At 46.5% G+C, this 17,224-nt stretch overlaps 1 protein-coding gene across 3 annotated transcripts in view; it reads left to right on the forward strand.

Moving 5' to 3' along the window:
* Positions 1–975: 975 nt before the first annotated feature.
* The window catches only part of GTDC1 (glycosyltransferase like domain containing 1), a 351,630-nt gene continuing 335,381 nt past the window's right edge, over positions 976–17,224 (forward strand). The window contains exons 1-2 of one of the 3 annotated variants that reach the window (XM_040358037.1): positions 976–1,037; positions 9,448–9,646. In XM_040358037.1, coding sequence (XP_040213971.1) covers positions 1,031–1,037; positions 9,448–9,646 — 206 coding nt within the window. In that variant the 5' untranslated portion in view covers positions 976–1,030. Of the gene's footprint in view, positions 1,038–1,087; positions 1,316–9,447; positions 9,647–17,224 lie in introns of those variants that run through there. The other 2 variants (XM_040358035.1, XM_040358034.1) reach the window with 2 other exon arrangements.

Consider the following 17,224-nt stretch of genomic DNA (forward strand, 5'->3'; position numbering starts at 1 on the left):
GTTGAAACAACAGGCATTGTGATTGGACGCCTGCTAGAGAGGACAGGAGAAGACATTGAGGAGCGTGGATGACGCCACCGTGACAGGTAAGTCCCGGGCGATGCACAAAGAAGCAGAAATTGATGGGCACACTGGCAGCAATTGATGGGCACAGTGGCAGCAATTGATATGCACACTGGCAGCAAATGATGGGCACAGTGGCATCGTTTGATGGCACAGTGGCAGCAATTGATGGGCACAGTGGCATCGTTTGATGGCAAAGTGGCGGCATTTGATGGAACACTGGCAGCAATTGATATGCACACTGGCAGCAATTGATGGGCACAGTGGCGGCGTTTGATGGCACAGTGGTGGCGTTTGATGGCACAGTGGCAGCAATTGATGGGCACAGTGGCAGTGTTTGATGGCACAGTGGCAGCAATTGATATGCACACCTCTCACCAAAAGTCAAAGGAAATCAGGATTTTTGAGTGGTCACCAGAACAGGAATGGAGGAAAAATCTCCCATTGGGGACACTAGTTCTGGTAACGACCAAGGCTTTGCTCTCACTTCCTGTTGTGGTTATAGGACAGGAAGTGAAGGAAAATCCCCCAAATGGGACACAGATTGAAAAAAATAAAAATCTTACAGGGTTATTCTATCCAAAAATAATAATAGAACACATTTTGGAAACTTTAAAGTAAAGTTCAGGAATTGACAGAAGAGAGAAATCTCCTGTAATATATATATATATATATGTCCCCCCCCCCCCCCTATGACACACAGGTGTCCTCTATCTGTGCTGCTGTGTGCAGTATCACCGTACTGACCCATCCCCCATATACACACTCCATGCAGCTCTCTGCCCCTAGGTAACCCCTCCGCACAGCTGCTCAGGTGACGTCACATTCCCACCGACCAGCTCTTAGACACGCCCTCTTCTCTTACGTTCTACTTTTTGGAACGCCCACGTGATTCTCTAGCCCCGCCTGTGGCGTTGACGTTCCCCCTCGCGTAACACGGTGGGCGTGATCCTGGAGAGCAGGACGCATGCGCGGTAAGGCAGATCCGTCCTTGGTTACCTTTCTTTTCGGGGCGGGGTCACGTGGTATGTCAGCACTTATTTGGCGCCTGTTGTGATGGAGCGGGTGGGAGAGGCACTGCAATGGTCAGCGTGCCCGGGAGAGAAGGAGGAGCTTAGCTCCTACCTAAGGGGCCCATTCACCACGTGCTGCCAGCTTAGAAGGATAATCCCGTTAGTACTGCGCATGTGCAGAGCAGACCCATCGGAGACATTTTTCCATAGAACACACACCGGGTCACTTCTGTATTGTGGTAATGAGAGCTTTACTCCACATTATTACTACACTGTGCATGGAGGGAGAGACACAAGGTGTATTGTCACTGAGACCCCAATGTATTCTACAGAGCAACACATACCTTGTGCCACAACACGTGTACTACACGCCATAACACGTACAACACGTACTACATGCCACAACATATACTACACGCCACAACACATTCTACACTCCACAACACATACTACACGCCACAACACATGTACTACACGCCATAACACGTATACTACACGCCACAACACGTACTACACGCCACAACATATACTACACGCCACAACACATTCTACACTCCACAACACATTCTACACTCCACAACACATACTACACTCCACAACACATGTACTACACGCCATAACACGTATACTACACGCCACAACACATACTACACGCCACAACACGTACTACACGCCACAACACATTCTACACTCCACAACACATTCTACACTCCACAACACATGTACTACACGCCATAACACATATACTACACGCCACAACATGTACTACACGCCATAACACGTACTACACACCACAACACATATACTACACGCCACAACACACATTCTACACTCCACAACACATTCTACACTCCACAACGCATATACTACACGCCATAACATGTATACTACACACCACACCACGTACTACACACCACAACACGTACTACACGTCACAACACGTACTACACGCCACAACACACATTCTACACTCCACAACACATTCTACACTCCACAACACATTCTACACTCCACAACACATTCTACACTCCACAACGCATATACTACACGCCATAACATGTATACTACACGCCACAACACGTGTACTACACGCCATAACACGTACTACATGCCACAACATGTACTACACGCCATAACACATACTACACGCCACAACATGTACTACATGTCACAACACATTCTACACGCCACAACACATATACTACACACCACAACACACATACTACACGCCACAACACATATACTACACGCCACAACACATGTACTACACACCACAACACGTACTACACGCCACAACACATTCTACACTCCACAACACATATACTACACTCCACAACACACATACTACAGGCCACAACACATATACTACACGCCACAACACATATACTACACTCCACAACACACATACTACACGCCACAACACACATACTACACAACACACATACTACACGCCACAACACATACTACACGCCACAACACATATACTACACACCACAACACACATACTACACGACACAACACATGTACTACACACCATAACAAGTACTACACGTCACAACCCATATACTACACGTCACAACACACATACTACACTCCACAACACATATACTACACTCCACAACACACATACTACACGCCACAACACATATACTACACTCCACAACACACATACTACACGCCACAACACATATACTACACTCCACAACACACGTACTACACACCATAACACGTACTACACACCACAACACGTCACAACCCATATACTACACGTCAACACATTCTACACTCCACAACACACATACTACACGCCACAACACATATACTATACACCACAACACATATACTATACACCACAACACATATACTACACGTCAAAACACATTCTACACTCCACAACACACATACTACACGTCACAACACACATACTACATGCCACAACACACATACTACACGTCACAACACATTCTACACTCCACAACACACATACTACACGCCACAACACATATACTACACACCACAGCTCATATACTACATGTCACAACACATATACTACGCCCCACAACACATGTACTACATGTCACAGCACATATACTACACATTCTTACACATACTACACAGCCCATTTCTGTGCATGTCGGGATGTGAGTGATCTTTCATATTATACAAAATAAAAAATGGGGGTGTATATATATATTTTTTATTATTATTCATTAAGGATGAGCTCCGGCGTGTTTGCATAGAACACGTGCGGAGCCCGCCAGGAAGTCGGCACCCACGCTGCGCTAATCACAGCCAGGCAGACATTTCCCGATGCTCGGCTGCAGAGATCGGGAAATGTCTGCCTGGCTGTGATTAGCGCAGCGCGGGTGCCGACTTCCTGGCGGGCTCCGCACGTGTTCTATGCGAACACGCCGGAGCTCATCCTTATTATTCATTAAAGTGTATTTAAAAAAAAGAAACACGTGACATAAAAAAAAAACTGTAGCAACTGCCATTTTATTCTCTAGGATCTCTGCTAAAAAGATTGGTATATAAGAATCTGGGGTCAAAGCAATTTTCTAACAAAAATAAACATTTTTACTTGTAAACAACATGTGTCAGAAAAAGGCCTGGTCAGGAAGTGGTTAATCGAAGAAGCTGGACACTAAGGATGGGCTCAGGCGTGTTCACAGCTCCACGTCCCCCGAGCCCGCCAGGAAGCTGACACTGCACACCGCTAATCACAGGCAGTGAGACATTTCCTTGTCTGTGCAGCCGCAGATGGAGAAATGTCTCACTGCCTGTGATTAGCGGTGCGCAGTGTCAGCTTCCTGGCAGGCTGGGGGCACGTGGAGCTGCGAACACGCCTGCGCTCATCCTTATTGGCTACCATGCAGGGCTGCACCAGATTTTCACTCTCCAGTTTCTGGCTGGGTTCACACTGTTGGGAACTGGATGTGGGGAAGTCGCATGTCAGGAGATTGTGACCGGCTTGCTATGGAGCCGGTTTACACATCTTTGCTTGTGGTGAAAGTTGCAGAGGAGTCCTGAGCGTCTTTTGGTCTGTTTCAGGTCTGAATTAAAAAAAAAAAATTGGGCTTAAAGGGGTTGTAAAGGTTCTTGTTTTTTCACCTTAACCACTTGCCTACTGGGCACATAAACCCCCCTCCTGCCCAGACCAATTTTAAGCTTTCAGCACTGTCGCACTTTGAATGACAATTGTGCGGTCATACAACACTGTACTCCAAATTAAATTTTTATAATTTTTATAATTTTTTCCCCACAAATAGAACTTTCTTTTTGTGGTATTTGATCACGTCTGCGGTTTTTATTTTTTGTTCTAAAAAATTTAAAATACACATTTTTTTTTGATTTTTTAATATTTTGTTATAAAATGTTGCAAACGGGTAATTTTTCCCCTTCATTGATGTACGCTGATGAGGCTGCACGGATGGGCACCGATAAGGCGGCACTGATGGGTGACACTGAAGGGCATTGATAGGTGGCACTGAGAAGTGGCCCTAAAAGGTGGCAGTGATGGGCACTGCTGGCTGGCACTGCTGGGCATCGATAGGTGGCACTTGTGGGCATTGATAGGTGGCAGTGATGAGCACTGATGTGTGGCGCTGCTAGGTGGCACTGCTGGGTATCGATAGGTGGCACTTGTGGGCATTGATAGGTGGCAGTGATGGGCACTGATGTGTGGTGCTGCTAGGTGGCACTGCTGGGCATCGATAGGTGGCACTTGTGGGCATTGATAGGTGGCAGTGATGGGCACTGATGGGTGGCGCTGCTAGGTGGCACTGATGGGCATCGATAGGTGGCACTTGTGGGCATTGATAGGTGGCACTAGTGGGCACTTGCAGGGGGTACTGGCAGGTGATAATTGTGGGCACAGAGGAGGCAGATGTGCCTCCTTCCTCTACGGGACTGATGTCCCTTTCACATAAGCTGATCGGCTTTTTTTTTTCTCCTCGTGCTGTTAGCGCGAGAAAAAAAAAAAAAGATTACCGGCTTTTGTTTACATCACGTGATCAGCTGTCATTGGCTGATAGCTGATCATGTGGTAAGGTGCTGGGACCGGCCACTTACTCGGATCCATGATCACCCGAGTCTCAGTGACTTGGGTGATCACAGCACGTGGGTGATCTATTGATGTCCTCCCGGCATTTGGCGGCTGCGCTGTAGCCGTCATTTGGCGCCAAGTGGTTAATACATCCTATGCATTAAAGTGAAAAAAACACCTGGCAATCATGGGGGCCCCAGCCCCCCCCTTCCTGTTTTACTTACCTGAGCCAGTTCACCTGCTTGGCGCGTCCCCAGCGTACTCTTCTCCTGGCATTGATTGGATAGATTGATAGCAGTGCTGCCATTGGCTCCCTCTGCTGTCAATCAAATCCAATGTTGCGGGCACCGGGGGGCGGGGCCGAGTATATGACACAGGAGTGCGCCCACAAGTTAAACCCCTCAGGAGAGAGCTTCCCAGAGGGGGTTATCTAAAGGGGGGAGGAGCCACCGTGGGACCCCAGAAGACGAGGCCAGGGCTCAAGTCCTGTGGGAATGCGTGGGAACGGAGTTCCTGCACTTTTTTCACAGCCGGAACGCAGTTCCCTTTGCAGGACTAGAGCAGCCGCCCGAGGCAATCCTTCACTAAGTGGCGATGCCCAGCTCGAGTCACTGTCAGGGGCAGACGAACCTTAGTAATCCTTTATGTTACTGGCTGCTTCCTGTATATGGATTCATCAGGTAGTGTGCGGGTATTCCGTCACTTCCTCGATCGAGGAAGTGACGGAATACCCGCATACTACCCGGTGAATCCATATACAGGAAGCGGCCAGTAGCATAAAGGATTACTAAGGTACAGTGGATAAAATAAAAAAAAAAAACATGCGGTTTAGTAATTATGCATATGAGCGTATCATTTTTTTTTTTTGGTGAGGGAGTGGATCTTGGGTGGGAGTTCCCACACTTTTTTCCCCAGGACTTGACCCCTGATCGGGGCCACTCTGCCAAACAAACTGCACAGTGGAGGTAAGTATGATATGTTCGTTATTTTAAAAAAATAAATAAAAAAAACCTGAACCTTTACAATCGCTTTAAATCGGACCTGACCCAGTGAACAGGGACGCTCCGGACCCCTACTGTGAGCCGCTCCGCACGGCGGTGTAAACCCAACCTTAGTAAATCAACCCCTATGTGTGTGACCAGAAGCAGCTGTTAGATTTGTTCCCTGTACAGATCAATGGCTGGTGTCACCTCTGTTTACAGGTAACCGATTGCATGCAGATAGAGCCTCTGACCCACAATGTGCATTCAACTCCATGCGCCTGCATGCCAAATTGTGACGTACAGCTGTGTCTGTGGGGGGAGGGGGGCGCTGCATCTGCACTCAGCTCCGAGGTCACCCAGCAAAAGGCGTCCCGCCACAGAGTGCCCGTCTGAAGGAGCCCTTCTATATAATAATAGGCCTAAACACAACACACTTTAACGTGTGTGCATTACTGCACCGCAATGGAACACGTATGTGTGAATGGGCCCTAAACCTTCAGCCCCTTCACACCTATGTGTGTCTATATAACTGTCTGCGCAACAACGTGTGTACGCTGGTCTGGGGTCTCCAGGAAAACAGACTGAATACTTATATAGGTTATCTGACAAATGATTTATTTTACTTTAATTACGGTAGTTTTTATTGCCATTTCGAAACACCAATACAAAAAGAACAGAAAAATATAATCAGGTATTTTAGCTCTTACAAAAAGGGAAATTAAATAATAATATCTCTGCTTAAGGCAGCATTCACACGAGGCGGACTCTGTTGCTACGGAGTCCGCCTGCTCCCGCCAGCTCAGCGGGAGATCAGTCCGCAGATCTCCGCTGAGCTGGCGGATGATTAGTCCCTCTCTGCTCACTGAGCGGGGAGGGGCTTGTGGACCGCCGCTGTCTCCTATGGGGAGATCTGATGAAAATGGACAGCCCCCTAAAGCAAGCAGCTTGTGATGGGGGCACCTGAGCAGGCTTGCTCCCCAGCTGCTGCTCTGGGTGTTCATTCGAACACAGCATGGCTCACCCCACCCCCTCTCTCTCCTAATTGGCTCACTAGCTGTGATTGACAGTAGTGGGAGCCAAAGGCTCAGCCAGTGAGGAGAAAGAGACCCAGGGAGGGCTGCTGCTCTTGTGCACATCGCTGGATCGGGCTCAGGTAATTATCAGAGGGGGTGCTGGAGGGGCTGCTGCACACAAAAGTTTTTTTTTACTGTTCATGAAGGTAAAAAACTTTGAGTCTTTACAACATTAACCATGTAACCCCCCGGACCATTATGCAGGTAAAGGACCTGGCCCCTTGCGATTTGGCACTGCATCAATTTAACTGACAATTGCGCGGTCGTGCGATGTGGCTCCCAAACAAAATTGGCTTCCTTTTTTTCCCCACAAATAGAGCTTTCTTTTGGTGGTATTTGATCACCTTTGCGGTTTTTATTTTTTGCGCTATAAACAAAAATAGAGCGACAATTTAAAAAAAATATTCAATCTTTTTTACTTTTTGCTATAATAAATATCCCCCAAAAAATATATAAAAAATTTTTTTTTTCCTCAGTTTAGGCCGATATGTAATAAGCGTTTATTGATTGGTTTGCGCAAAAGTTATAGCGTTTACAAAATAGGGGATAGTTTTATGGCATTTTTTTGTTACTAGTAATGGTGGCGATCAGCTTTTTTTTCGTGACTGCGACATTATGGCGGACACATGGGACACTTTTGACACATTTTTGGGACCATTGTCATTTTCACAGCGAAAAGTGCTATACAAATGCACTGCTTACTGTGAAAATGACAATGGCAGTGAAGGGGTTAACCACTAGGGGGCGCTAAAGGGGTTAAGTGTGTCCTATTGTGTGATTCTTACTGTAGGGAGGCGGGGCTGGACGTGTGACGTCACTGATCGTCGTTCCCTATAACAGGGAACAGACGATCAGTGACAAGCCACAGAGAAGAACGGGGAAGGTGTGTTTACACTCACCTCTCCCCGTTCTTCAGCTCATGTGCCCCGATCGCGGGACACCGGCGGCGATCGGGTCCGCGGGTCCTGCGGGCATGGTCACGGAGCTCAGGACTAGGTCGCGAGCGCGACCCATGGATGGGCTCTTAAAGGCGATGTACCTGTACGTGATTGTGCCCAGCCGTGCCCTTCCGCTGACGTATATCGGCGTGAAGAGGTCCTCAAGTGGTTAATGCCCAACTTTGGAAAAGGCTGATACCAACTGAAATTCAGGTCCTTAGACTGCATGACATTTATTAGCAGGTGGGCAGTGCATCAGGTTTGCCTTTAGTGACACTTTGAAGTTTATTTACTAAAGGCATATAGAATGTGCACTTTGCAAGTACAGTTGCTTCAGAACTTAGTAAATGAGGTAAAGCTTCACTTTGCAAAGAGTACCCAATCGCATGCAAGGAAAATAAAAACAATGGGCTAGATTCAGGTAGCCCTGCGTAACATTGTGCGGGCGTAACGTATCTCCGATACGTTACGCCGCCGTAAATTAGGGCGCAAGTTCCGTATTCATAAAGAACTTGCGCCCTAAGTTACGGCGGCGTAACGTATGTGGACCGGCGTAAGCCCGCCTAATTCAAATGGGGATGATGTGGGCGTGTTTTATTTAAATTATTATTGACCCCGCGTATTTTTCTGTGCCATTCGTGAAAGAATCCCAGTGCGCATGCAATTCCGCCGCAAATCATCATTGCTTTAGACGTAAACGTAAATTACGTCCAGCCCTATTCGCGAACGACATATGCAAACGACGAGAAAAATTAAAAATTTGACGCGGGAACGACGTCCATACTTAACATTGTGTACGCCTCATAGAAGCAGGAGCAACGTTACGCCGGAAAAGCCTTACGCAAACAACGTAAAAAATTCCGCCGGGCGCACGTACGTTTGTGAATCGGCGTATCTAGGTCATTTGCATATTCTACGCCAAAAACGATGGAAGCACCACCTAGCGGCCAGCGTAAATATGCACCCTAAGATACGACGGCGTAAGAGACTTACGCCAGTCGGATCTTAGCCTAATTTCGGCGTATCTTGCTTTCTGAATACAGAAAGTAGATACGCCGGCGCAGCTTTGAATTTACGCGGCGTATCTATAGATACGCCGGCGTAAATTCTTGCTGAATCTAGCCCAATGCATTTTTGCTTGCACGTGATTGGATGGTGGAAGTCAGCAGAGGTTTTGCTAATTTTCCAAGCTCCGGGACAAATTCACTTTGCAAAGTGCACAGCCTATTTGCCTTTAGTTAATTGAACCCTTTTATTGTGCGGTGTGATTTTCTCTGAGGACGGGGTGTACATATTGATGATTCTCATCTCTCTCTCTTTTATCACGTACAGAAGACAGAGGGCTTCCAGACATGAGCATCCTTCTGATAGAGGCCTTCTATGGAGGCTCCCACAAGCAGCTGATGGATCTCCTGAAGGATGAAATTGACGGCTGTGTCCTGTACAGTCTTCCAGCTAAGAAATGGCATTGGAGAGCCCGCACCTCCGCTCTGCACTTCATGCAAGCTGTTCCTCCCAGCGACACCTACAGGTACAAGAATGATGGAATAGTATTGGTGGACAATGCGACACTCACTTACCTGTCATTATTGCAGCCGTTAGCTTGTCAATAGGAACAGCTACAGCTGAAGGGTATGAAGAAGTCTGATTACTGTGGGGGATGGATTAGTGATAGCACTGACAGGTCAGCAATTCCCAATACAAATCTATAACATTGGGATTGATTTACTAAAACTGGAGAGTGCAAAATGTGGATTCTGTAGAAACCCATTTGCTTCCAGTTTTTTTTGTCAAAGCTTAAAGCGGAGGTTCACCCTAAATGTCAACTTTAGGCCAGATTCAGGTACAAATGCGGCGGTGTAACGTATCGTCTTTACACCGCCGCAAGTTTTCAGCGCAAGTGCCTGATTCACCAAGCACTTGCATGTAAACTTTCGCCCGTTGTAGCGTAAAGCCGTCCGGCGCAGGCCCGCCTAATTCAAATGGGGCGTGTACCATTTAAATTAGGCGTTCTGCGCATGCTCCGTTTGGAAATTTCCTGCCGTGCTTTGCGCGAAATGACGGCGCCCCGACGTGTTTGTGAATGGCGACGTGCGTAACGTACTTACGCCGAAAAAAAATAAATAAAATTCGACGCGGGAACGACGGCCATACTTTAACATGGCTGGTGTAGAGTTAAGCCATGAAAAAGCAGGCTTAACTTTGCGACGGGAAAAAACGACTTGCGACGATGTAACGCACGCGAGTACCTTCGTGGATCGCCGTAAAAGCTAATTTGCATACCCGACGCTGCAAAACAACACAAACTCCACCCAGCGGCGGTCGAAGTATTGCAGCCTAAATTTCGAAGGCGTACGAAGCCGTAAGCCTGTCGGATCTTAGCCAAATGCCGTCGTATCTTGTTTGTGAATCACAAATTAAGATATGACGCGGCAAATTTGAAAATACGCCAGAGTATCAGTAGAGAGAATTTCTTCTGTGAATCTGGCCCTTTGTCTTATTCATACCACTAGACATCCTGTATGTATAATCCATAGTTTTTTTTTTTTTAATCTGATTGCTTACCTTGATTCAGCAGCATTTTGTGTTGTTTCCGGGATCCTTTCCCTGCGGGAGTGGGCGTGCCTTTACAATTCCCCGACTAAGCGCGATGTCTCCTGGGAGTGATGTGTCGAGACTCCCAGGAGAGTGTAATCACAACGGGGCGTGACCTTCTCAGTACGCCGGCCGTTGTGATGGCAACTGTGTAGTGTTGACGGCGACATTTGCCGTCAACACTGCACATGCACGGGATAGAGCGGTGAATGTTGGGACGTCAGCATTCACCGTATCCCGGAAGGAAATCCTGGTGGGCTTCAGAGTGCCCACAGTCAAGATGGAAACGTCCATCTATGAATTTTATGAAATATCTTTTGCGGGTAAAAGACAATGCTGGCGGCTGCAATACTAGGACAGGTGAGTACCCGATTTGCAAAGGTAACAGCGGGAGATTCATCTGAAAAAAAAAAAAAAAAAAACGTAATCCCGTTGTAAAGAATTTTTTTTTTTTAGAAAAAAAATAACAAGCATGTTATACTCACCTCCACTGAGTATACTCGTCCCACATCTGGGATCCCTCGGCAGCTGTCTCTGGTCCTCCCTGTTAGGAACTCCACACATTCATGCGAGCTCCCTCGCATGGTGATGAGTCCTTGCGGGCACGCTCCCGTGATACAGAGAGTGGCCATAGCTGCTCACTATATCACTCGGCCCCTCCCCTCGGCGCGCCGCGTCATTGGATGTGATTGACAGCAGCGCCAGCCAATGGCTGCGCTGCTTTCAATCCATCCGCTCTAGCCAATCAATGGCCAGGCTGAGCGGCGAAGAGGATGTCGGGGCCGATCGCGGGACTTTCGAGGGGTCAGGTAAGTATAACGGGGGGGCGGTATTGTCGGAAGTTTTTGCACCTTAATGCATAGAATGCATAAGGGTGAAGTTTTCTTTGCCTTTACAACTCCTTTAATCACTTTCAGATTGCTCGCCCCCAAATGTACTGCGGACGGGCACCTGCACAGGCAAAGTGACATACTCGTATGTTGCTACTTACTTCTGTGTTTAGGGCGTGCGCACTCACGGTGGTACACAGCGGGAGCATGTCAGCAACTCCTAGCCAATGATTCACGGGCAGTACCTGCTGATCGACTGTGTCCAATCACATCCCAGAGCTCTCTGTTGACAATCAACACAGAGCTCTGTACTGCGGAAGCGATCTCTGTTTTTTTCATCTCTCCACAGCAAGGATGAGAAACTAAGAGATCTATAAGGCTCCGTTCATGCCTAGGCGATTCACGGGACTCATTTGCAATGTCATTACTACGTAATGGCACCCCAATCGCATTGTGACTTTGTTGTGTCAAAATTGCCACGCACTAAGCTTGTCACTCGAAAAAAGGAGCAGGAACTTCTTTTGGGCGACAGTGCTGCGCATTGTGAGTTGCCATGATTGCAGTGAGCTTGGCATTGCAGATATGTCCCTTGTTTTGACACGATTTGGTAGAATCGTGGCAATTCCGCCCACGATTCTAATCGCTTAGGTGTGAATGGAGTCTTAGTAAAAGAAGCACACTGCACACACATTACACGTAGTTAGGCACACTTTTGACCCCTTGATTACCCTAGATTACAATGCCTCATGGGATGTGTAGTTCCGCAACAGCTGGAGGACCGTAGTTTGGAGATCTCTGCCCTAGATGTTATCCCCTTCCAAGCCAGTGTCATTAGTACAGTGACAGTGCATATTATTAGCACTGATCACTTTATTAGTGTCACTGGTGATGTCAGTGGCAGTTAGTCAGTTCCCCTCGCCCAGCGTCAGTTCGTGTCAGATTGACCGCCGCACTATCACAGTTCCATAATAAGTTGCTGATCACCACTATTAGTGGTATAAAAATAAAAAAAAATCCAGTATATATCCCATAGTTTGTAGACTATGGGCCAAATTCTCAAAGGAGATACGACGGAGTATCTCAGATACTCCGTCGTATCTCTCAGAGTATCTATGCGACTGATTCATAGAACCAGTTACGCATAGATAGCCCTAAGATCCGACAGGTGTAATTGTTTTACACTGTCGGATTTTAGGATGCAGTACCGCGGCCGCCGCTGGGGGGAGTTTGCGTCGTAAACCAGCGTTGGGTATGCAAATTAGGATTTACAGCGATCCACAACGGTTTTTCGCGTTCGCTACGTCGCTGCTAGTCTAGTTTCCCGTCGCAAAGTTAGTCGTCGTTTTGGGTGCCCTAACTTTACACAGCACACGTACGTGTGCTGTATAAAGTATTGTTGTCTATCCTGCGTTGAAATTTAAAAATTCACGTCGTTTGCGTAAGACGTCCGGGAATACGGAAGTACGCTACGCACGTCGCCGTTCGAAAAAATGACGTCACTTCATTCTAAGCACGGCGGGAATTTCGAAACGGAGCATGCGCAGTAGGTCCGGTGCGGGAGCGCGCCTAATTTAAATGGCACACGCCCCTTTAAATTACGCGGGCTTACGCCGGAGGCCGCCAGCGTAGGTTTTCATTGCAAGTGCTTTGTGAATCAGGCACTTGCGATGAAAACTTGCGGCGGTGTAACGTATCTACGATACGTTACGCCGCCGCAATTTTACGTGAATCTGGCCCTATATAACTTTCATGCAAACCAATCAATATACACTTATTGTGATTCATTTTTTGCAGAATACAATTTGCCCAACATTTATGAAGAAGTTTGATTTTTTATTATGTTTTTTTGGATATGTTTTATAGCAGAAAAAATAAATAAAACTTTCAGCCTTTTTTCATTTATATCACAAAAAAAATTAAAAATAAATTGATGGTGATCAAGTACCACCAAAAGCCTGAGATGAAGTGGTTAATTGAACAAGTTGAATTTAGAAGCTGGTTGGCTACTATGCAGAGCTGCACCCGATTTTGCACTTACTGGTTTTGGTAAACAAACCCCATTGTAAATGGACATCGATCATTAGATTAATGTTGCTTAATTTTTTACCTTTTTTTGAAAAAGATGGAATTTTTTTTTTTTAAATGAAATCACAGCATCGAGTCTGTAGTGTACCATCTGTAGCTGTGACCCAAGGTTTAGGGTTACTCCTCAGTCATGTGGTACAGCAGGCAGTGTGCCTAAAATGTGTGCTTTTGCTGTGACTGGGGACCACATGATTTATATCCAGTAATGCATTCAGAGGTAATGATTACAGCAATAGTTGTTCTGGGTCCATATGTTGTAATTGGCCAAATAGATGTTTTTTTTTTAAGCGAGCCTTACAAGACAAAATGATCCTTGCACTGAAAGTAAAATATAGGAAGAAAAAATACTTACCATTCACTGCACTTGGCTAGGGGTGGGTAAGGCCACTTGACTTTCTTTGGGGAAGCTCAGGGTTCCAAATCCCGCAAAAAATGCACTCCTAAACAGGATCCCAGTGATGTTACCGATGGCTATAGATGGACTAGAACATATGTCAAAATCCGGCCCACCAGGCCTTGTCATGTGGCCCTCGCACCTAGGTTTTACTGCCAACACATGGTGGAACTCCATTCCACCACCTCCGTATTTCCCCCTCCGCCTTCTGTGTTTACAAGGAACAGTTTTGTTCTCAGCAGCTCCCGGGTCTAACCTATCCCTGCACGCACTCACGGTGGGGCACGGCAGGAACAGATCTCCAGAATCTAAGAGAAAGTACGATCTCCCTGCAAGTGAGGCATAGCCGCCTACACAGTAAGGTACTTGAGTCAGGCCAGGTAGGAGAGAAAGTAGAGACACAAATAAGCTTTGGGGGTTTAGGGTTGCACAATGTGCAGAGTGCACTCCTAAGCCCTGCCATATAAACAGTGTGCCCTCTGTATTTATGTATACTTCTGAACTCTGCATGTAGTGTACTCCTGAACTCTGCATGTAGTGTACTCCTGAACTCTGCATGTAGTGTACTCCTGAAATCTGCACTCTATACATAGGGTACGCCTGAACTCTGCATGTAGTGTACTCCTGAACTCTGCATGAAGTGTACTCCTGAACTCTGCATGTAGTGTACTCCTGAAATCTGCACTCTATACATAGGGTACGCCTGAACTCTGCATGTAGTGTACTCCTGAACTCTGCATGAAGTGTACTCCTGAACTCTGCATGAAGTGTACTCCTGAACTCTGCATGTAGTGTACTCCTGAACTCTGCACTCTGTACGTAGTGTACTCCTGAACTCTACATGTAGTGTACTCCTGAACTCTACATGTAGTGTACTCCTGAACTCTACATGTAGTGTACTCCTGAACTCTACATGTAGTGTACTCCTGAACTCTGTACTCTGTACGTAGCTTACACCCGAAATCTGCACTCTATACGTAGGGTACTCCTGAACTCTGCACTGTACATAGCACGCCCCTAAACCCTGCACCCTGTACGTAATACACTCCTGAACTCTGCACTGATGTGGCCTCTGATCATATTAAGTTTGACACACGTTGGCTAGAACATTTTAGGATATTATTGCTTTTCGTTAAATTATGTGTTCTTGATTTGCTTCTAAGCCCTACCATCCTTCTTGAGGTAAGCCCCATGCCCGGCATTTACCAGTCCAGAAAATACAATATATATAAAACCATAAGCATAACTTCACAATTTAGTGCAGATCATGGCAGTAACCAGAGATGAAGGCTTCATCTGCGGTTGGGTAGGTTATGTGCGAACCGGTGTATCCCATAAGCCTAACAGGTAAACGTTATGAGGAGAGAGAGGGGACAATAAAGAAAAGGGGGAGAAAACAAAGAAATAGAGAAAGAGAAAAGGGGATCCAGTCCAACCGGGCACACCAGTGTCCCCACAGCACTGCCTTCAGGGTTGGTATTCTTGGGTCACAGGTATGATTTCAGGGTGTCAGAGACTTTGATTGATTGATTGATTTTGAGCTTAATTAGGCGCCAAATGCCCACTGTGAAGTGAGCGTCTAAGCGCCGCTGGTAAGATGTAACTTTGAATCAATCCATGGTGAAGAAGAGAGAGAAAAGAGAAGAGAGGGCGGTGAAAGAAAAGGGTATCCAGCCCTTAGGGGAGCAAGAGGAAAGAGCCGTGAAGTGTATGAGAAAAAATATAAAAGAAAAAAGGAACAGTGGGGGTACTAGAGGAGGGGTAGAAGACATCATAGTTATTAGAGAGGCAAGTGGCCCCTTCAATGAGGGGGCGGACTGTGAGAGGGAAAAGAATATAAATGTATCCATAGGCCTGGATGAACAGCTCCATCTTTAGTTTTTTTCTGAAGAGGAGCAGGTTAGGTGTCATCTTAAGTTCCAAGGAGAGGGCATTCCACAGCATGGCACCCCTACTCTGGAGTCGTTTGCCTCCCATGGAAGAAAGTTTAGATGGAATGACTGTGGCTAAATGTTGGGTCTTGGATCTTAATGGGCGTGAGGGTTCATAGTGCACCGCCAAGCTGTGTAAGTACTTGGGACCCTGTCCCCAGTATGCACAAAAGAAGATACAGAGCGTTTTAAAGATCACTCTCTGCTCGATAGGGAACCAATGAAGTGATCTCCTGGCCAGGCTAATATGGTCTCTTCTCGCTAGACCGAGTACAAAGCGAGCATTGTGGTTCTGAACCACCTGAAGCTTATGGGCCCATTTCTGCGGGGCACCCAATAGGAATACGTTTTCCCCGTCTAACCGGGAATGGATAAAAGCCTGGGCAAGTAGTGATCTGTTATTTTGCGTGAATAGATGTTTTACTTTTCTGAGGAGCCTTATATGGTAATTGGCATTCCGCAGGATGTTTCTAAAGTGGGGTACAAACGAGAGGGTGTCATCAATTATGACTCCTAGGTTTTTTACCTGCTTGGCTGGAATGGGTGTGGGTCCGAAAGATAGAGGCCAAGCAGCCAGCAATAGGGGGCTAGTAGGACCAATTAATAGAACTTCAGTTTTAGCTGCGTTCAGTCCAAGCTTATTGCCAGCCATCCAGTCCTGTATTTCTACCAGGCATTTCGCCAACTGAACTGGCTGCTGAGGTCCTCCTGCTGAATCAACCAGAATTTGTGTGTCATCGGCATCGGGAACAGGGGGAACTTTCTGCCCAAGGGAGACAACGCTCTCACACATTGTGCTTTCCAAGTTTGGACTAATTAATTAGATTAATTTATATTTCTGTTGTGCTTTTCTCCTTGGTGGCTCAAAGAACTTTTATCTGTTGGTGGGGCATCCATCTTGGGAGTGCTCAATAGAGTATCATACTGGGGCCAATTTAGAAAGAAGCCAATTGACCTACCAGCATGTACGGATTGTGGGAGGAACCAATACAAGCACAGGGAGAACATGCAAACTTACAGAAGAGAAGTGGCCAGGGCTTATAACATTGTTAAAGGGGTTGTAAAGGTTGCTTTTTTATTTTATAAATAGGTTCCTTTAAGCTAGTGCATTATTGGTTCACTTACCTTTTCCTTCGATTTCCCTTCTTAATGTTTTTTTTTCTTTGTCTGAATTTCTCACTTCCTGTTTCTCCTCAGTAAGCTTTCCACCATCACCTGAGCGGTGGAAAGTCATTTAGAACAGCTTACTGAGGAGGAACAGGAAGTGAGAAATT

The sequence above is a fragment of the Rana temporaria genome, chromosome 6 (assembly GCF_905171775.1).
Source record: "Rana temporaria chromosome 6, aRanTem1.1, whole genome shotgun sequence".
In the NCBI taxonomy this organism is placed as follows: Eukaryota; Metazoa; Chordata; class Amphibia; order Anura; family Ranidae; genus Rana; species Rana temporaria.